General features: G+C 44.6%; 1 protein-coding gene across 1 annotated transcript in view; it reads left to right on the top strand.

The window, feature by feature from the left end:
* The window catches only part of Galntl5 (polypeptide N-acetylgalactosaminyltransferase like 5), a 43,296-nt gene that overhangs the window by 13,158 nt on the left and 8,739 nt on the right, over positions 1-21,399 (top strand). Inside the window, exons 4-7 of the mRNA XM_038319381.1 lie at positions 4,027-4,193; positions 6,302-6,424; positions 7,657-7,906; positions 16,945-17,062. Coding sequence (XP_038175309.1) covers positions 4,027-4,193; positions 6,302-6,424; positions 7,657-7,906; positions 16,945-17,062 — 658 coding nt within the window. The remainder of the gene's footprint in view (positions 1-4,026; positions 4,194-6,301; positions 6,425-7,656; positions 7,907-16,944; positions 17,063-21,399) is intronic.

The raw sequence follows: 21,399 nt of genomic DNA, 5'->3' as shown, positions 1-21,399 counted from the left end.
CTACCAGCACCACATAAACCAAGAGTGGTGGTGATTGCCTGTAATCTCAGTGTTGGGGTGGAGGCAGGAGAGTCAGAAGTTCAAGGTTAACCTCAATTACAGTCTCTCTTCCCTCCCACACACACAAAAAGAATAAATTTAAATTTCCTTAAACTATAAGCATGGTATTAATTTAACTTGAAGGACAATCTTTAAATCAAGTTAAGATTTAACTACCACAAAGATCAATATTTTAATTCCAGTATATAGTGAATTTCTCCCCATGTTACTATTTCCCCCTTAATCTTATCTAAAATAGTGTAACTTCCTTGGTTCCTTTCTTCCATCACATAATTACTTGATAGGAAAAACAAAGTCAAAATACGCCTGCTTAAACAAGACCTGAACAATGGCATGGGGCATGTCATCATGGAGAGAATAAATTAAAACTGGCTTTATCCCTAGGTAAGAACTAAAGGAAACTAACAACTACCAAGAGAGTGAGAGAATTAGTCTTCCCAAGAGATATGTACCCAAAATGGTTATCCAACCCCAAGTAGTTTTTATATGCATATATATAATATATATATATATATACATACAATATATATATACACATTAGAACACTAAATAGATTAGCAGGCTTGGCCATTATTGGACAAATCACATCTTTCCACTGTTTGGGACTTCTAGTTCAGCTTGCCTTGATTTTTAAAAAAGATGTATTTATTTTTATGTGTATGGGTGTTTTTGCCTGCATGTATGTATGCTCACCACTTTTGTTCCTGGTGCTCTCTGGATCCAGAAGACAACATCAAATCTCCTGGAGCTGAGGTTATAGATATCTATGAGTGAGTGCTGGGAGTCCAGCCGGTGTGCTTAACCACGGGGCCATCTTTCTAGCTTTGTCTTCAATTTTAATCTGAATTTTTAACTGAAAAGTAAAATTTGTGTATCTATGGTACAGAGCACTTTTGTATACTGTGGAGAGGCTAAATTAGGCAAATTAGAATATGTATAATGTCATATGCTTATCGTCTTCACATGCTAAAAACATGTAAGACCCATTTTCTCAGCACTGCACACACACACACACACACACACACACAGTGCTATATGACGGGACTCTGGGACTCCTGCCCTGGCTCTTCTGTGTGACCTCCAAGCGTTTCCCCCTCATCCTGCCCCACCCCTCACTAACCACCTTGCCTTCTACACACCCGAATTGTCAAGTCCCACTAGAAGTTTCAACTAATGGAAATATGTGATTTGTCCAGCAACGGCCAAGCGTCATCTCCAGCAGCACTCTGATGGACTTTTAGTGTTTTAGCGTGTGTAGATACGTGTGTGTGTGTGTGTGTGTGTGTGTGTGTGTGTGTGTGTGTATGACTGGCGCTGGATAACTATTTGGTGTGCGGATCTCTGGAGACTAATTCTCCCTCCTGTGTTATTTTCACTCTAGCTCCTCTAGGCCAATCTTTTTATTGATTTATTTTGGTGTTTTGAGACAGGGTTTCTCTGGGTCTATCTTTATTGTGATACATAACTGAATTTCCTATCTTAAAAACTGTATCTATTTAATTTGCAAGTGTGTTCACATATACGTATGTACATACTGCAGGCTGGTGTGGAGGTCAGAGGCTCTCTTCTTTTGACTGTGTGGAGCCCAGGGGTCAATGCAGATCATCATGTCCCTCTACCAATGAACCGTCTCACCTGCCTGCGTTTTTAAGGCTAAATAGCATTCCGCTGTGTGCACACACTTAACTCACTCCTCTTCTGGTGGGCGCTTTGCTTGGTTTCATATCTTGACTACCAGGAATCATGCTTCAGCAGTCTGAGAGGCTCGATTTACACCTGAGTGTACACCTGAGCGCAGAGTTGTGGATTACGTTGTCCTCCACAATGTTCTCATTCTTTTGATAATGTGAGTTGGAATCTCATCTGTCTCATAATAGTTCTAATTTGCATCTCCCCAATGACTGGTGGCATTGAATAGTTTTATTTTTAATGTTTTCATTTATTTTACATACCAACCCCAGTCTCCCCTCCTCTACTCCTATTCCCTCCCGCACCTATTAACCACTTGCTGTTTTCTTTTGAAGGTCTGCTAGGCTTTTTTTTTGACAGTGTCTTGTATATTCCTGGTCCTGAGATCTAACCCAGGGCTGGATGAGCACTCTACTGTGTTATATAGCCCTAACACTCTGCTGATTGTTGACTCTAGCAATAAGCAGTCTGGCTCTCAATCCCTAGTCAGATGTATGTTTGCTAGTAGTTTTGCTGAATCTGGAGGTATCTCTTCACCCTGATGGTAACTTCTTCTGTCATGCGGAAGGTTTTCAGTTTGATGTCGTGGCATCATTCTGTTGCTGTGCTCTTGGGTCACATCCATTTGGGTGCAGACGGTGTGCTTGCCATGCTTGCCGACCACTCCAGATTTTGCCTGTTTGCCACCTCACATGGTTTCCATTCCTTTGAGCATGGTGCCAGCTTCCATTGCATTTAGCAGCTGAACTTTCTGTACTACCACCCACTGGACTAACAGTGTTGGTCAGGATAAACACTCTTTCAACCCATGTTTATCCTGCAGGTACACAAGCCAAAACTCCTGTTGGCTCATCTGCCCAGTCCCTACTGCCCTGGAACTGTCTGGAAAATATTGCCCCTTTCACACGATTGCAGTGGGAATGGTGATTTCATTCTTCTGACCTCACTTGTCTGGCCCTCATTAATTACCTCCAAAGTGGCCTCTGTGCCATTATGAGCCGATGAATGCACAGGAAAAAGAAAGCCCTTCTGATTCATCCTTGGATGCTGGTGTGGTTTTACATACCCTTAATCTTGGCACACAGGAAGTCATGGCAGGCAGATCTCTGTAAATTCAAGCCCAGCCTGATCAACATAGCAAGTTCTGAGCCAACCACGGCTATATGGTTAGATATGCCTAAAAAACAAAACCCCAATCACTATTGCAAGAGTGATGGAGATGAATCCAGATGGCTCTCAGCCTTCTGACCCTGTCATTTCCTTGAGATTCCAGCTGTCTTCCTATAACTAGATCTTAGGAGGTATTTGGGTCACCCTTCTATTTTGCTGATGCTAGTTCCAAACAATAAAACACTAGATCTCAACTCCTGGTTTCCACTTGTACGCATACAAAAATAAAATGACCTTTTGCCAGTACTTGGAGGACACACAGTCCACCAATTCCACTACAATTCTTGATCACATCAGGTGTCACAGTAAAATCCCCAAAGCAAAGCTAAGCACACGGCATAGTGAATTTACTTTGAAGTTATCTTTCCATAAATTTAGACTACCATATTTAGAATAAACACCAATATTTGGATATAATCTTGTTTAATATTATCTTTAAAATTGACCTAAGATTATCAAAATGGAAAGTCAAGGAAGAGTAATGATAAAGAGGAAAATAATTCCAAAGTATGAGAAGAGTATAAGAATTTGATGGGGTCAGCAAGGTGGAATCTGCACACCTGAGATTGAAGCCCACATGGTGGAAGGAGAGGATCGGCTCCTGTAAACTGTACGACCACCTCACATGTCCACTATAGGACATATACATATATACATATACCATAGCCACATATACCTCCCACCCCCACATACAACAAAATTAGTAAAGGTTAAAAAAATTAAATAATTTAAGGACAGACAGGAGAAATGGCTCAGAAATCAAGAGCGCTTACTACTTTCCCAGAGGACCAGAGTTCGACTCCCAGCCCCCATGTCAGGCAGCTCACATCTGCCTCTGACTCCAGCTCTGGGGTCTTTGATGCCCTCTTCTGGTCTCCATAGGCACTTGCATGTACATGTGTCTGAACACATAGATACAGACCTATACACACATACATGAAAATAATTTTTAAAAAGCTAAGGACATTTTGTTGTTAATTTTTGTATTTTTTAATGCACTGTTCTAATGTTCACTAAAGAAAGACAGAATGAGGACTGGCATTTGAAGAAGGCCCCAGAACACTTGAGGCTTTTGGATGACTAATTCTCTCCCTATTTTTCTTGCAGATGTCATCAGAAACACTACCCAGCCTATCTACCCACCGCCAGCATCATCATATGTTTTTTTAATGAAGAATTGAACACCTTGCTCCGGACAGTGTCCAGTGTGGTGAACCTCACCCCACACCGTTTCCTTGAGGAAATAGTCCTGGTTGATGACAAGAGTGAATTTGGTGAGGCAGTGACTGACAGCCTGTCTGCCTGGAAGGTGGCATTCTTCTCGAGTGATACTCGAGATTTGTTTTGGAGAAATGTTCACCTTGAACTCGTGACTCTCTTGCCTCCACCTTCAAAGGGCTGGATTCATGAGTGAGATTCCCCATGCATGGGGGAAACGCTTGCATGTTTCACATAAAGGATGTTTCTAGGAGATGCTATGCCTGAGGCACTCACTGCGTACTGTGAGAAAGATTGACCCAGGCCCTGGCATGATGTCTGTGAGGTCAGCACAGGGGCATTGCCTTGACTTGAGGGATCACTTCAGAAAGAAGTGCCATCTAAATGGAAGAGGCACAGATAGGCTGGGATTGCCCACATGGCTAGGAAGAAAAAAATGTTTTAGGTGAAAGAAATGGCACTTTAAAGGCCCAAGATGGGACAAAACAGGGCGAGCATGGGATACTTCTGCATTCTATGAAGTTTATGCATGAGTGCAGAGTTGGAAGGACTAGGAAAAAGGCATAAAGCTGGAGTTGTTTAAAAGCAACTACTCATGAAGGGCATTTTTGGAATTTAATCACAAGAACATGGGAAGTTATGGCTATGTAGCTAGTTGGTGGAGTGTTTGCCTGGCGTGTATAAGGCCTGGGATTCAATCTGTGACGCATAATCTGGGTGTGGTGGTGGAAGTGGGAGAAGAGGATCAGACCACGGTTATCCTTGGCTACAAAGCAAGTTCAAAGCCAATCTGAACTGGATGAGAACATTTTAAACAGCTACCTTGTTCAAAAATATGAATGGGTGGATGGATACGAAGAGCAAGTCAGGGCTTAACATAGGGAGATGACCTAATCTAGGCAGGAAAGAACTCGAGCCAACTGCAAGTGAGCAATGATACCTCTATGCTTGTTTCTTAAGATAGGATGAAGACATTAGAACAAAAGTCTAGCTACTCCTGCTTAGGCTTTGAAATTGGTTGTCTGTTTACAACTGATTATTAACCTTAGGCAAGCCAGGAGTGCCCGGATAATCATGGGTTTTTTGTTTGTTTGTTTGTTTTTGAGTTTTTTGATTTTTTAAGACAGGGTTTTTCTGTAGCTTTGGATCATGTCCTAAAACTAGCTCTTATAGACTAGGCTGGCCTTGAACTCACAGAGAGCCAGCCTCTGCCTCCCGAGTGCTGGGATTAAAGGCGCACGCCACCACAGCCCCACAGGAAAAAGGTATGTTGAGGAGAAAAGATATTCCAAGAGGGCTGCCCTGTGCGAGTGACACGAGGTTGCTCTGGGTGTGACCCAAGCTACTGTTACTATGGAAACATGATTTGGCCAGGAGCCTATCACATGACGTTTCCATAGGAGTCATTACTAGCTGAGTCTTGTGGATGAGATGGGTGCTGCTCTCTTCCCCCCAAACTACCTTATCCCCTCGGTAGAGCTGAGATGTCTACAGCTTGCTGCTCAGAAGATCTCAGTAAGCTGGGTGCAGGGTGCAGATGTACCTGCTGGCCAGAGGAGTTCTGCTTTCTTACTCAGAAGTTCACAAATCCCACACTGGGTATGCAGTAGTGACCGTGTCTGCCAGCCTTTCAGCGCAGCACCAAGAGTCTAGGGACATGTTGGTCTCTTGTCAGTTTGACAAAGTAGCTTGAGCAACGAACACTGATCTGAGACCAGGATGCCAACAACACCAGGGTGGTAACAGCGTTCTTTTGGCTTTTTTACATTGATGCTCTTTCGCTCCATCCTCTTTGGATCAAGTGAGGTCTTGGGCCTCTTCCTATAAGCCCCATTCATGGGGACTCCCTCCTCATGATCTAATACTTCCCAAGTCCCTACTCCTAGATGTTATGCATTTGGAGCTGGTGAACAGTCCATGATCTCTATTGAACTGCTTAAGTACTAGTTAGTTCCAGGATAGGCTCCAAAGCTACAGAGAAACCTAGTCTTGAAAAATAAAAAAAAAAAATTTAAAAAAGAAAGAAAGAAAGGAAGGAAGGAAGAAAGAAAGGAAGAAAGAAGATGGGAGGGAAGAAGGAAAGAAAGAAATTGATCATAATGACAATGTTTGAATTTCTATAGTTGCAGTTTATAAATTGTCAAGTGTCAAATATTTTTTCCAGATGATTTGAAAGAAAAATTGGACTATCAGCTTGAACTTTTTCGCGGAAAGATTAAATTAGTACGAAACAAAAAGAGAGAGGGTCTCATTAGATCCAGGCTGATCGGCGCCTCCCATGCTTCAGGTATGAACATTCTTCCAGGCCACGAGCCAGAGTGTTGATTACTTTTCTTGTGCTGGCACCAAGTGGGAAAGGGTTCATGAGGCTCACAGTCTGAGGGTACACCACCTGTCTTTGCAAGGAAGACATGGTAGACTTCAGCTGATCCCAGGACCTGAAGCCATAAAAAGCAAAGCGCAGGATAATGGGAATGGCTGCTTATGAAGGTCAAACTCCTGTACCTCCCTCCCCCCCCCCCCCCCCCCCCCCCCCCCCCCCCCCCCCCCCCCCGTTACAGGTGTGAACTAGAGTCCAGACTGCACCAGCTGAGAATTCCAGAGGCGAAAATTAGGCGGCATCGTTTCTCAGGTGCCACCACGGATGTTTGTTTGAGGCAGGCTCTCTCACTGACCTGGAATTCAAAAAACAGGCTGGCTGCCTGGCTAGCCTACCTTAGGGTATACACCTACTCCCAACCCCGAAGTGCTAGGATTGTAAGGAAAGGTCACCAGTCCCAGATAGCTTTGCTTTTTTTTTCTTTAATGTAGGTAATAGGGATTGAACTTAGACTCTCAGGTTTGTAAGGCAAGCACTTCAATAACTGAGCCACCTCTCCAGTCTCCTGAAAAGATCTTTGAAAAGGAAAGCTCTTCTCAGATGTGCATGCTCCACTAGAGCTTTCTCCAAGCCATCCTCTAACCTCCTAAGAACACTTAGAGCACACGGGGTTTCACCTTTTTGGGCACAATTAAACATGTGTTTTTCATTTCCCTCAATGCATATAAACAGTCCATGAATACTCATTGCATCCAGCTTGCATTTAGACTGAATATATTTCCTCTAGGGGACATGCTGGCTAGTTTTTTGTCAACTTGACAAAAGCATGAGTCATCAGAGAAGAGGAAGCCTCACTTGAGAAAATGACTCTGTACGGGTTATAGGCGAACCCGTAGAGCATTTTCTTAATTAGTGGTTGATGTGGGAGAGCTCAGCTCATTGTGAATGGCACGACCTCTGAGCTGGTGGTCATGGGTTCTAGGCTGAGCAAACCACGAGAAACAAGCCAGTAACAGGTCCCTGTCCTGCTTGAGTTCCTTTCCTGACTTCCTTCAATGACAAACTATGATATGGAAGTAGAAGTGGAAGTTAAAAAAAACCCTTTCCTTCCCAAGTTGCTTTTAGTCATGGTATTTCATCAAAGCAACAGTAAACCTACTAAGTCGAGGACCAATGTTAGTCTGCTCTCGCCTCCACAGGAGACATCCTGGTATTCTTGGATAGCCACTGTGAGGTGAATACAGTCTGGCTGGAGCCCTTGCTGCATGCCATTGCTAAGGACCACAAAATGGTGGTGTGCCCTGTGATTGATGTCATCAATGACATGACACTGGATTATACAGCAGCACCTATTGTAAGGGGAGCTTTTGACTGGAAGCTGAATTTTAGATGGGACAACGTTTTCTCATATGAGCTGGACGGCCCAGAAGGACCAAGCAAACCCATCCGGTGAGATTCTTCTTGTTTGGGGGACTATAGTGAAATCAATGCTTTATTTTGCCACTCTTTTCTTCCTTCCTTTCTTTCTCTTTCTTTCTTCTTCCTCTTCTTCCTCTCTCTTCTCTCTTCTTTCTTTCTCTCTTCCTTCCTTTCTTTCCTTCCTTTCTCCCCCTCCCGCCCTCCTCCTCTCCCTCCTTCTTCCTTCCTTTCTTTTTGGGCCTCTATATGTAGCCCTGACTGTCTTGCTGTCTTGGAACTCTCTAGATCAGGTTGGCCTCAAATTCACAGAGATCTGCTTGCCTCTGAGCCCCGAGTAACGGGATTAAAGGCGTGTGCTACTATTCCCCCGCTTGCCACGTGTTTCTTAAAGTATTGTTTGTTTCAACTGACATTGTACTTTATGCCACACCACATTCAGGAATATACCACGGCTGGTGGATGTTGCCCTGATTTCTAGTGCCTGCTGTGTGTGTGTGTGTGTGTGTGTGTGTGTGTGTGTTTGTGGTGTGTGTCCATGAACTGTGCTCATAAGTCTATGTGCGTGTGGAGGTCAATCTCGGGTGTTGTTCCTCGGAGCTGTCTACCTTGGTTTTTGAGACAGTCTCTTACTGACCTGGAACTCACCAAGTATGCTAAGGATTGCTGGACAACAGGCCCTTGGGATCTGCCTGTTTCCATACCCTTAACACTAAGATTTCAAGTGCATGCCACCATACCCAGATTTTTTTTTTTTAGATGGGTTCTGGGGATCATGATTGCAAAACAGAAACTTCCCGGAGTGAGCCATCTCCCTCCCCCGATTATCTTTTCTCAGTTGCAGGAAGGAGTTGTCTGGTAACTGAGGAGCAAACTGCCATGGTTAGGAAGTGTGGATACCTTTGCCAAATTCACACAGAAAATCTTTACCCCAGTGTTTCCAGGTGCAACTTCACAGGTTGAGAGGAACATAATTCTTCTAGCTCATTTGTCTTGGAAAATGTATTAATGTGAACATAAGGTGAGCACATCTGGCACATCTGGAGGGCCTTCCTAACGGCTAGGTCTACATTTCCTGGAAACTTGATGTTACTCTCATTACTAGCCCCATTTGCTCCCCAGTCCAGGTGGCTGCGTTTCCTAACCCTGTAGTAGAACTGTGTAGACTTAAGTCCTGTTCACACTTCCTTACTTGTAAGTTTTAGGGGACAACACTAGCAGGGTGACAGGAATCAAATACCTAGTTACCCACTTCATGTAGACTGCCATCTCCTGGCTTCTCCTGGCAGTACTGGACATGACACCATGTCTGGGAACACATCCCAGAAGCTCGCTATGCCATCCCTGCAGACTTCTGCTCTCCCATCCCCCTCCTCATTGTCTCTGCTCTAACTGACACCCCAGAGGCTACATCCACAACTCTACGGCCAGACTTCTGCAGGGCTTTGGCACCAAGCCATTCCCACCCCACTTTTTATTGGGTTATGTGGGGTTTTTTTGTATCTAATTTCTTGAGTTCTTTACAGATTTTGGATATTTGGCCTCTATTGGATATAGAATTGGTAAAAATCTTTTCCTATTCTGTAGGCTGCCTCTTTGCCTGATTGATGGTGTCCTTTGCCTTACAGAAGCTTTTCAGTTCCATGAGGGCCCATTTATTACTTACTGATCCTAGTGCCTGCACTACAACTTTACCTTCTTTGACCCAACTTCCTGTCACTGCCTGGCCTTTCTCTTTTGTGTTACAGGCAATGGAAAGAGTTGCATATTTACTTTGAACTTCAGTGTTTTAAACTGATGTCAGTAAGAATGTCACCTCTAAGACCTGTGACCGTCATCCCAATGTCCAGTTCACCGTTTTCCTGCTGTGTGTCTCACCTACTGACTACCCTCTTCCCTGTGCATACACCCATCCCCTGCACCTCCCACCTTGCTGGGTCTCCTGCTCTGCTGAGCGTCCCTCTGCTCTGCAAGTTGCTTTCACCCTGAAGTGCCCAGGGCCTAACCCTTGCTCCTCACTCTACTTCTGACTGGCCCCAGACTGATTCTTAACCCATCGAAAGCTGATTGATCCTGCAATAGCTAATACTGACTTTGAACTTAAGGTCCTGGAAGTTGAAGTCAGCGCTAGGCTCGCCAGGACGGGACACCCTGCCATGTGTGTCATCATCTGTGTCATCCGTGTCCGTCTCTGACTCTAGCCCAATGTGCAGACCCTGTGTGTCCTTCATATGCACGAGTCTTCACTTTTCCAGATGTTCACAGTACTTTACACACCTTTACAATTGCTTCTTAAACACTTTTACTCGCGAGGACAGCAAGCTGACTCAGCAGGAAAAAAAAAAAAGACACTTTCCACCAAGTCTGACAAGCCAAGTTTGGATTCTGGGACCTACATAGTGAAAGAAGAACTGATTCCTACAAGCTGACCTCTGGCTCCACACACACACATGCCATGGCACACAGCTACCCCAAACATACTGGTTTATGACTCCTTTCACTGTTATACTAAGTATATATACAGAAATTAAATTTATTAGTGTCAAAAATGCCGACTATAAACTTAACAGGATCTAGATTCCCCAATAGGGCGTGCCCACAAATGAGTTTCCTGATTGGTGTGGACTGCATTGTGAGCAATGCTTGACACAGTTCCAGCATTCCACACTGCGGACCACACTTCTCCAGCATGTTTTTACTCTCAGTTTTAATGATTCTCAAAATTAATGCCTTTTCCTTTGGGAAATTTTTTGTGGGTTTTGATAAAAGGATAAAAATGTGTACAATGGTAGCCTCTCTAAACAAAGTAATTCTTTGGGGAAAAAAATCCCCACCACCTTGGAATCAGGAATTCCAATGTGTCCTCCTAATCACACCAAGAACAGGAACGTTAGAGATTTACTAGACACACCTGACCCCAACAATGAAATGTCTACAGTTCAAATCCAGAGCCTGAGGCCATCAAAGTTAATAAATACAGAGAAATCAGAATGGTGCAGTATAATGGGAAAAGAATAAGACATCAGGACCTTCCCTTTCGGGAGCGTCATGAGTAAGTCTAAGAAAGTACTACAGCGTCTGCTCCAGAAGAAGTCCTTTTCCCCCCAGAGTCAGGCATCTGGATTCGGGTCTCCATTCCCTGGAGGCTTGAGGAAAGTTCTTATGTGATAAAGCAGTCATTCTTATCTCTAGCAAGAGGAACTTGTGACCCTACCTTAACAGGTGACTGCTGCCTGTTGTCAAGGGCAAAGTTAGATTCCTCAACCCCTGATCTCAGGCCACACCCCCTGGCTCAGGTGTCCCTGTTTCCAGTTTTAATTCTAAACGCAACTATACAGTATAAAAGGTATACTCTGAAGCCGGGCAGTGGTGGCGCACACCTTTAATCCCAGCACTCGAGAGGCAGAGGCAGGGAGTTCGAGGCCAGCCTGGTCTACAAGAGCTAGTTCCAGGACAGGCTCTAAAAAAAAAAAAAAAAGCTGCAGAGAAACCCTGTCTCGAAAAACCAAAAAAAAAAAAAAAAAAAAAAGGTATACTCTGTTCTCAAAAGACTGCTGGCAGGGGCTGGAGAGATGGCTCAGTGGTTAAGAGCATTGCCTGCTCTTCCCAGCAACCACATGGTGGCTCACACCATCTGTAATGAGGTCTGGTGCCCTCTTCTGGCCTGCAGACATACACACAGACACAGAATATTGTATACATAATAAATAAATATTTAAAAAAAAAGAAAAAAAAAGACTGCTGGCAGCCATCCTGATTCACCCTCAGTTCCTGTCCATCTCCTCCTTCTTCCTCTGCTGACTCCACACGTCCTCTTTGGGACCTGAACACCCCACCCCGCAAGTGTGATTGGAACCATCACAGGGGCTGGGGGCCTGGACTGAATAAAATAGAGAGCTAGCTGGGCATCAGCATCTCCTACTTCCTAAGGGTGCAAGGTGACCAAAGCCCCATGCTTCTGACACCATGACTTCTCCACTCTGGACCTGTGAGCTGAAACAAACCTTCCTAAGTGGCTCTGGCCAGGTATCTTGTCACAGCAATGAGAAAGACCTCTAGGCTCACCTGCACAATTGCACCTGCTGCCTGTTTGGCTTTCCACTGAGATGCTGAATGCATACCTCACCTTGGCCTGGATGGTAAGCTTCCTATGAAACCAAGACTTCTCATCTCTGAGGACAGCACTCCATCTGCCATGTAGAAAACCTCCAGTATCAACCTAGACTCCTGCTATCTCCCCATATTCTTGTCCTCTTCATCAGCAAGTATGTTAGGTCCATCTTCAAGCTAAACCAGTAACTGGAGATCATGTTTCCTGTCATTATTACTCCCTTGGCCAGGGTACAATTCCCACTCATCATTTCTCTCCAGGATTACTGTGATGACTTCTAACTGGAAGCCCTTAGGAGTCAGAGGTAGACAGATCTCCATGTGTTCCAGGCCAGCCTACTGCATACAGTGAGGTCGTCTTTAAAAGAAGAAGAAGAAGAAGAAGAAGAAGAAGAAGAAGAAGAAGAAGAAGAAGAAGAAGAAGAAGAAGAAGAAGAAGAAGAAGAAGAAGAAGAAGAAAAAGAGTGGCAAAAGGGAACCAAGCAGTGTGTGCTCTGTGCTGTGGATACAATGTGACCAGGTGTGTGCTCTGTGCTGACTCTGGATACAATGTGACTAGCTCCTTCAGGCTCACTCTACCTTGACCTCACCATCACAAAGAACTATAGCCTTTAAGTTGAACCCCTTCTCCCTGTAGGGAGTGAGCAAAAAGTGCAAGTCCTGCGTGAGTGTGTATTGCTGACATGGGAACATGCTGGAGACCTGCTTCTGCGGGGGTAGGGGTGAGGTGGGGACTTCAGGTCCCAAAGAGAATATGTGGAGTCAGCATGGGGTGGGGGCAGACAAGAGCTGAGGGTGAATTGGGATAGCTGCATCAGCCCTTTAAATGAAAAAAAGAAACCTACAGCTTTCATACCGCATAGTTGCATTTAAATTAAAATGGGAGAAAAGGGGCGTGTGAACTGGGGTGTGGCTTGAGATCAGAAACTGAGGAATCTAGGATTCATCTTGACACTAGGCAGCAGTCACCTGTTAAGAGAAGGGTCACAAGTTCCTCTTGCTAGAGATAAGAAGAATGGCTGCTTTATCAAGCAGGAACTTTTCTCAAGCCTCCAGGGAATGGAGACCCTTATCCAGATGCCTGACTCTGGGAAAAGGACTTCTGGTGCAGACACTGTAGTACACTTTCTTAGTCTTACTATATGGGCCTGTTTCCCTCAATAATGCTCTTAAAAGGGAAGTCCTGATGTCTTAATCTTTTTCCATTATTCTGATTTCTCTGTATTTATTAACTGAACTCTTATCTTTGATGGCCTCAGGATCTGGATTTGAACTGTAGACATTTTATCTTTGGGGTCAGGTGTGTCTAGTAAATCTCCAACGTTCCTGTTCTTGGTGTGATTAGGAGGACACAATGGGATTCCTGATTCCAAGGTGGTGGGGATTTTTTTTCCCAAAGACTTTGTTTAGAGAGGCTACCACTGTACACATTTTTATCCTTTTATCAAAGTCCACACAAAAATTCCCAAAGGGAAAGGCACTATTATTGAGAATCATTAAAAATGAAAGTAAAGACAGGCGGTGGTGGCGCACACCTTTAATTCCAGCACTTGGGAGGCAGACGCAGGAGAATCTTTCTGAGTTCGGGGCCAGCCTGGTCTACAGGGTGAGTTCCAGGACAGCTAGGGATACACAGAGAGACATTATTTTGAACACAGCCCCCCGCCCCAAAAGAAAGAAAGAAAGAAAGAAAGAAAGAAGAAAGTAAAAGGTGCTGGAGAAGGGTGGTCTGTGGAAAGTTTTTGCACCCTGATAAGCCTCTCTGTCGAAGCAGCAATCTAAATCAGACCAAGTTAAAAAAAGCCCAGATTTAATGACAAAAAAAAAAAAAAAACCCCAACCCACTCCTGATTGATTTTCTGGGCCCCCAAGAGGAAACGGGAAGAGAGACCAATAAATAAAAAAATAAATATAAATAAATAAATAGAAACACCACACATGTCTATTTTCTGGGGTTGGGGGGGCAGTTTAAATACCCTGTGGGAGTGGTCTTGGGCATCTCTTGGGGCTTTCTGAAGTGAGGCTGTTTTTGGGGAGAGAGAAAAGGGGGAGGGAGATTGAGGTGGAGCTTCCATTGGAACATCCCAGACTCTTTGGGTATCTGGATGCTAGGGACTATGGTGGAGCTTCCACCAGAACAGTATGGAATGTCAAAATGCTGGAACTCAGCCAAGCAGCAATGGTCACCATGCGGGCCATGCCAGGCACATCCATGTTAAAGACTCCACAGGAGTGGCAATGCCTTTCCCCTCTGTGATGTTTAGAGAGATGGCAAAGTCTTCCTCAGGTCCAAGGTGAATATTGACAGTGTGTGGAACATGTCTACCATAGCTCCCCGCCCCGTGTTTAAGGCCTTTAGATTGTTTCCCACAGAAACTGTTCCAACTGAGTGAGAGTAGCTGAACCTGCCTCCTTTTCAGCTGTGTTTAACAACCCTGCTTCACTGTCCTACCGTACACAGGAAACACACTGAGGGGGTGCTACTGCTACTCTCTCAGAGCTACCAGAGACCACCCAACCCCAGCTCTTCTGCATCAGTGCGTCTGCCTGTCTGTCTGTCCTTTCTTTTTCTTTTATTTATTTATTATGTATACAACATTCTGCCTCGATGTATGCCTGCACACCAGAGGAGGGCACCAGATCTCACTACAGATGGTTGTGAGCCACCATGTGGTTGCTGGGAATTGAACTCAGGACCTCCAGAAGAGTCAGTGCTCTTCACCTCTGAGCCATCTCTCCAGCCCCCTTTCTTTATTCTCTTATCCATCCTAGTCAGGGTTCTAGGACTCAGGCCACGCAAGCATTCAGGACCTCCCTCATATTGCTTTGGTTGGAGTGTTTACCACAGTAACTAACATGATAACCCCATCCCTTACCACACAATTCCAAACATTAGAGTGCCACTAGCTGAGCACATACTTTATGACATTCAACTACTCCAAGACTTGGTGACTAAGAGTCTGAGAAGCACAGGCCATAAAAGTGGATGGAGGTGAGACTGCATCAGAATAGAAGCTCCTGCAGAGCAAAGACAGGGCACACAGGTTTGCCAGAAAATGTTTGCAAATACATTTCTGATAAGGAGTTAATATCCAGAATATAGCTGGGTGGTGGTGGCGCACACCTTTAATCCCAGCACTCAGGAGGCAGAGGCAGGCGGATCTCTGAGTTCAAGGCCAGCCTGGTCTACAAGAGCTAGTTCCAGGACAGGCTCCAAAGCTACAGAGAAACTGTCTCGAAAAACAAAACAAACAAACAAAAATTCAGAATATAAAAACTCTCACCAAACAAGAAAAAAAAACTTTAATTAAAAAATAGAAGATATGAATACACATTTTCCAGAGAAAATGTAAATGGCCAATGGTAAACAAAAATGTCACAGCACCCCTCCTCATTAAAGCATGTAAGTCCAAGCCCCATTAGGTGCTATCTCACTCCACTAAGACAGCAAAGTCTGTCTTCTATCACCGAGAATGTAAACAGATATTAGAAAATAGTATCAAGGGTTGGGTCAGACGATGGTGGTGAATGCCTTTAATCCTAGGATCTCTGTGAGTTTGAGACCAGCCTGGTCTACAGAGTGAGTTCCAGGACATCTAGGAGGTAGGGCTGTTATACAGAGAAAACTTGTCTAGAAAACAGAGAAAACCTGTCTTGAAAAACAAAAACAAAAATAAACAAACTAACAAAAAGTTGTAGTACATGTACACAGGGGAACAATGTTCAGTCAATAAAAAATTAAATGCCATCAATCATTTTGGTTTTTGTTTGTTTTAAAACAATTTTTTTATTTTACATAACAATCCCAGTTCAGTTCCCTCTTCCTCTTCTCCTCCCACTTTTCCTATCTTCCCCCCATTCCACCCCCCATCCATTCCTCAGAGAGGGTGAAGTCTCACACAGGGAGTCAACAAAGTCTGTCACATCAAGTTGAGGAGGACCAAGGCCCTCCGCACTATATCTAGCCTGAGCAAGGCATTCCTCCATAGGGAATGGGCTCCAGAAATCCAGTTCATGCACTAGAGATAAATCCTGGTTCCATTGCCAATGGCCCCACAAACTGCCTAACACAACTGTTACCCACATTCAGAGGCCTAGTTCAGTTCCTCAACTGGTTCCCCAGCTGTCAGTCCAGAGTCAGTGAGCTCCCACTAGCTCAGGCCAGCTGTCTCTGTGGGTTTCCCATCATGGTCTTGACCCCTTTGCTCACATTATCTGTCCTGCTTCTCTATGACAGGAGACTGGACCGTGGGAGCTCCACCCAGTGCTTAGCTATGGATCTCTGTATCTGCTTCTATCATTTACTAGATGAAGGTTCTATGATGACATTTAAGATAGTCATTAATCTGACTACAGGGCAAGGCCAGTTTAGGCACCCTCTCCACTATTGCTTAGGGGCTTAGCTAGGGTCATCCTTCCGGATTCCTGGGAATTTCCCTAGTACCAGGTTTCTAGCTAAACCCATAATGGCTCCTTCAATCAAGGTATCTCTTTCCTTGCTCTCCCTCTCTGTTCCTCCCCCAACTGGGCCATCCCATAGACTCACGTTCTCCTCCCCGCTCCTCTTCTTCTCTCCCCCTCCCCTTGTGGTTTAGTAGGATTTGCTACAGGAGGCAAAGGCAAGAGGATTACTGCCATCATTTGTAAATAACATGGATAAATCTAGAGGCCATTACGCTAGCTGAAATGAACCAGTCACAGACAGATGTCACACTGTCTCACACAGTGGAAGTCAAAAGGGGTGGCTCTCTTAGAAGGGCAGAGTGGGATGGTGGCTACAAGAAGCACAGAGGCCAGAGAGCATCAGACCCTGGAGCCTGTGGTAGAGGCGACTGATTGTAAGCAGCCTGGCCTGGAGCACTGTTAATCACTGAGCCAGCAGTAACATTTCATATGTTTTTAGGAAAACTGGAGATCACAATCTCTCTGGAACTTACTAATAATTTTTTACTCCTTTCTAGGTCACCTGCAATGGCAGGAGGAATTTTTGCTATAGACAGACATTATTTTAATGAACTCGGACAGTATGACAAGGACATGAATCTTTGGGGAGGAGAAAATGTGGAACTTTCACTAAGAGTAAGTCAGATTTCCTTTTGTCTTGTTCTATTCTGTTTCTCCATGTAGCTATGTTTGTATAGAGAGCGATCTGATGTTTCATTTTGTATTGATGAATGGAACCCAGTTTGGTGCCTACTGGGCCAGAGCTCTTACCCTGAGCAAGAGAGCAATCTGACTTTTCATCTAGTTACACTGTTCCCTCCATTAGCATGCTGGACTGTTCTGGTGACACCTGCAAGGGCATGCAACAGATGATGGGGCTCCCTGGAAACACTTGGTAGAGCTTTAAAGCCCCGACCATATGCTTTGTTGTTTTCAAAGCATGGTGCAGTAAACTAAAAAGATATTTTAAATCTACGTGGGTTCTCTAGTTGTCTTGATAGTTATATAACCCCTCCCTGTTTCACTGTTTTCCTTTCCCTCCCTCCCTCCCTCCCTCCCTTCCTAATAGCTGGTCATTTTCATCATTGTATGCATGAAGAGACCAGAGGCCAATCTCAGGTAGCATGCTTCATGTCTCGTCTACCTTATTTTTTGAGAAAGTCACTAGTCTAGAACTTGCTGATTAGGCTGCAGCCAGCAAGCCCTGGGAATCCTCCCTTCTCTACCTCCTCAGTGTTGGGATCACAAGTGTGCACCACTACACCCATGTTCTTTTTAAAAATGGGTTCTGGGGATCGAACCTTCATCCTCACATCTATGTGGCAAGCACTATTGACTGATCCCTCTTGCCAGCCCTATTTTATTCCTTATTCATTTCTGTCCTTTTCAGCACAGATAGGTTGAATAGGTTTGTTGTGTGTACACAGGTAGCTCAGCTCCTACTTGGACTCATCTTACTCATTTGCTGCTTTCATTATCCCCACCCCATTCGTGCATTCCCTTCTGACCTTGGTAGTATTTTAAATACCCAGCCGCTGGCTCTTTTTATTTGGTTGGTGATCCCTTGTTTTACTAAATTGCTCTCTAAGAGTATTGCCCAATAAATCTTCCTCTCTTAGGACTTAACTATGAACACATTCTGTAGCCCATGGTAGAACTACTTTTGTGAAGGTATGTGTATTTGCAAAGCATGTGTAGGGGTCATTGAAATGATTTTGTGGGTAAAAGTGCCTGCTGCCAGCTGCCAGGTCTGCAGACCTGTGCTCAGTCCCAGGGAACCCCACAGTGAAAGGAAAGAACCAACTTCCAAAAGTTGTCCTCTGACCTCTACGTGTGACCTGGTTCATTCACCACATGTGCAATTCACCACATGTGCATGAGGACATACACATAAACAGGTGTGCATGTGTAGAAGGAAGTGGCGGGGCTGTGTTCCGCCACCCGGCTAGCTTTACCCAAAATAATTACACGGAAACTGTATTCTTTTAAAACACTGCCTGGCCCATAGTTTCAGCCTCTTATTGGCTAATTCTCACATCTTCCTTTAACCCATATTTAGTAATCTGTGTAGCACCACGAGGTGTGGCTTACCAGGAGAGATCTTAACCTGCGTCCATCTCGGAGAGGAGAAGCATGGAGACTCACTATGGCGACTGCCTGAAGCGTCTCCCCTCTCTTTCCCAGAATTCTGTTCTGTCTACTCCGCCTACCTAATTTTCTGTTCTCTTAAAGGACCAAGGCAATTTTCTTTATTAATTAACCAATGAAAGTAACATAGACAGATAACTCTCCTCCATCATGCATGGGCTTTCTCTCTCTCTCTCTCTCTCTCTCTCTCTCTCTTTCTCTCTCTCTCTCTCTGTAAAATTTAAAATGCAATGAAAGCCAAACGCGTCCCATTTCTGGTCCTACATTCCTCACAGACAGTAAATGACAGCTAACTTCCCTTTCAAATGAATCAACTATTCCTGGCCAATATTTCCAATGATTCTATTCCCAATGGCTGCTTTGAATCTCTGAAGTATGCTTGGCTCACTCTCTCTGTATAAGCAAGCATGTAAATTTGTAACTAGTTTATGTACTCTTTTGACACTGGCCATTGAGAACAAAATAACAATTTTAAACTGGGCATGTGCCACCATGCCTTTAATCTCAGCATTCAGGAGGCAGAGGCAGGTGGATTTCTAGAGTTCCAGGTTAGCCTGTTCTTCAGAGTGAGCTCTAGGACAGCCAGGGCTACGCAGAGAAACCCTGTCTTGAAAAACTTAAACAAACAAAACCCTACAAGATCATGCCTGGGCTGACAGGATCTGATGACACAAGGAAGTCTGCAGTCAGCTGGAGACTATCTCTTGAGGGACCTATCTAGGTTCGGTTCCTTTCTGCTCACTAACATCAAAGGCGCATCTTCCCAGTCAAGCTGTGCTGCAGCCAAGCATTCAGACGACGGCACCGCACTCCGTCCCTTCACTCACGCAGCATTGTTTACTGAGGACCTGAGGACCATATTCGTTTCTTTTCCCATCCTATGACAAAACACCTGACAAAGGCAACTGAAGAAAGGGTTTACTTGGGCACCTGCCCGTCATAGTGGGGAAGACCTTGTAGGGCTGGTCATATTGTAGCCATACTCAGAAAGCAGAGAGAGATGAAAGCTGTTGCCCAGCACACTCTTTTTCTATGTTGCCCAGGACCCCAGTCCACGAAATGGTGCTGCCCACTGTCAGCAAAGGCCTTCCTACCTCAATGAAGCCAATCTAGAGACAACCCCAACACACACAGGCTTTGTCTCCTGGCTGCTTAGAGATCCTGCCAAGACCACATCATAAGGGACACAGGACAGTGTCACAATACACAGTACACAGTATAAAACTAGCTTCTGATGTCATGGCTTTCATCCTACCAGGGTACCAGTTATTTAATTTTGCTTTTGATAAACACAGTGGAGAAACACTGAGAACTCTGCAATCATATAGAAGGGAACTGAGCCATCATTTTTTTCATAACCCTCCTGAAGTAGTAGCACTTGAGATGCAAAGGATTAATATGAGTGGCTTGTTGAACAGATTCTTATGTCTAACTTACACTGCTGAAAAACTTTACAGACATTAACTCACTAAATGAGATAATGGCACTGCCCTTATCTCTTAATTTTTATGAGAAAACAAAGACAGAGTACTTCCCAAGCTCACAAAAACAGAAAGTACCATACTCCAAACCCACTGCTTCCTGCCTCTCAGAGAGCCTCCCTTTCCAGTCTTGGGGCCCTGCCAGCACGTCTCTACTGTCTCTGGGTCAGTTCTAGCAAACACGCGTGTGGGAGAAACTGCCAAAGCCCTGAGTTTTGCTTTGTTTGTTGAGTTCAGTGGCTGCCATGCATCATGGAGAGCAACAGTTCACTGGATAGCCATGCAGCTATGCTTCATATCCAACCTTTGAATGGTTCCCACAGCCAGCTCTGGACTCTTGCGACTCAACAGTCCTGGTTGACATTCAACAAGCCTTGAAGTCAGGCAGTGGTGGCTCATGCCTTTAATCGCAGCACTCAGGAGGCAAAGACGGGCTGATCTCTGTGAGTTTGAGGCCAGTCTGGTCTACAAGAGCTAGTTCCAGGACAGGCACCTAAGCTACAGAGAAACTCTGTCTCTAAAAACCAAAACAACAACAAAAACAGGCCTTGACCATGTGAAGTTTTAGCTTTCTAATTTTCCAGTACCTGTCTCCATCCTGGCATCCCTCCATACTGCCAATGTGTGGTACTCAAAAACTGAGACCTTGACTTCTGCCTATAAGGAGGACTACCTAGGGAATCCCATTCCCCAGCCTCACTCCAAGACTGAAGCTCCTTTGTTTGTTTGTTTGTGAAAGAATTTCTCTTTGTAGCCCTGGCTGTTTTGGAACTTACTCTGTAGACCAAGCTGGCCTTGAACTTAGAGATCCACCTGTCCGTGCCTCCCTAGTGCTGAGATTAAAGGTGTGCATCACCATAGCCCAGTTTAAGACTGTACCTCTTTATTTTCTTTTTTTTGGTTTTTCGAGACAGGGTTTCTCTGTAGCTTTTTTAAAGCCTGTCCTGGAACTAGCTCTTGTAGACCAGGCTGGCCTCGAACTCACAGAGATCTGCCTGCCTCAGCCTCCCGAGTGCTGGGATTAAAGGCGTGCGCCACCACCGCCCGGCTTTTTTTTTTTTATTTTCTTTTTCTTTTTTTGGTAACTGTACCTCTTTAGATATAGATGCCAGTTTAAATCCTGCTGGGTGCTCTGATATGAAAACAAACCATGTATCCACCATAGAGTTCTCATACATTGCCAATCATGCAAGTTTCAGCAGATTTCCAACCCTTTGCTCCTATGTGGACCATCTATCCACTGAGTCAATGGGTCATGTGCTCAGAATTTTTATTACTGAGGATATTAGGAATGCCAGCTATTACCTCAGTATCTATCAGTTGTTGCCACAGTTATGCTGTGGA

Source organism: Arvicola amphibius, chromosome 2, assembly GCF_903992535.2.
Source record: "Arvicola amphibius chromosome 2, mArvAmp1.2, whole genome shotgun sequence".
Taxonomy (NCBI): Eukaryota; Metazoa; Chordata; class Mammalia; order Rodentia; family Cricetidae; genus Arvicola; species Arvicola amphibius.
The sequence above is the reverse complement of the archived record's forward strand: the minus strand, read 5'-3'. Positions and strand labels throughout refer to the sequence as shown.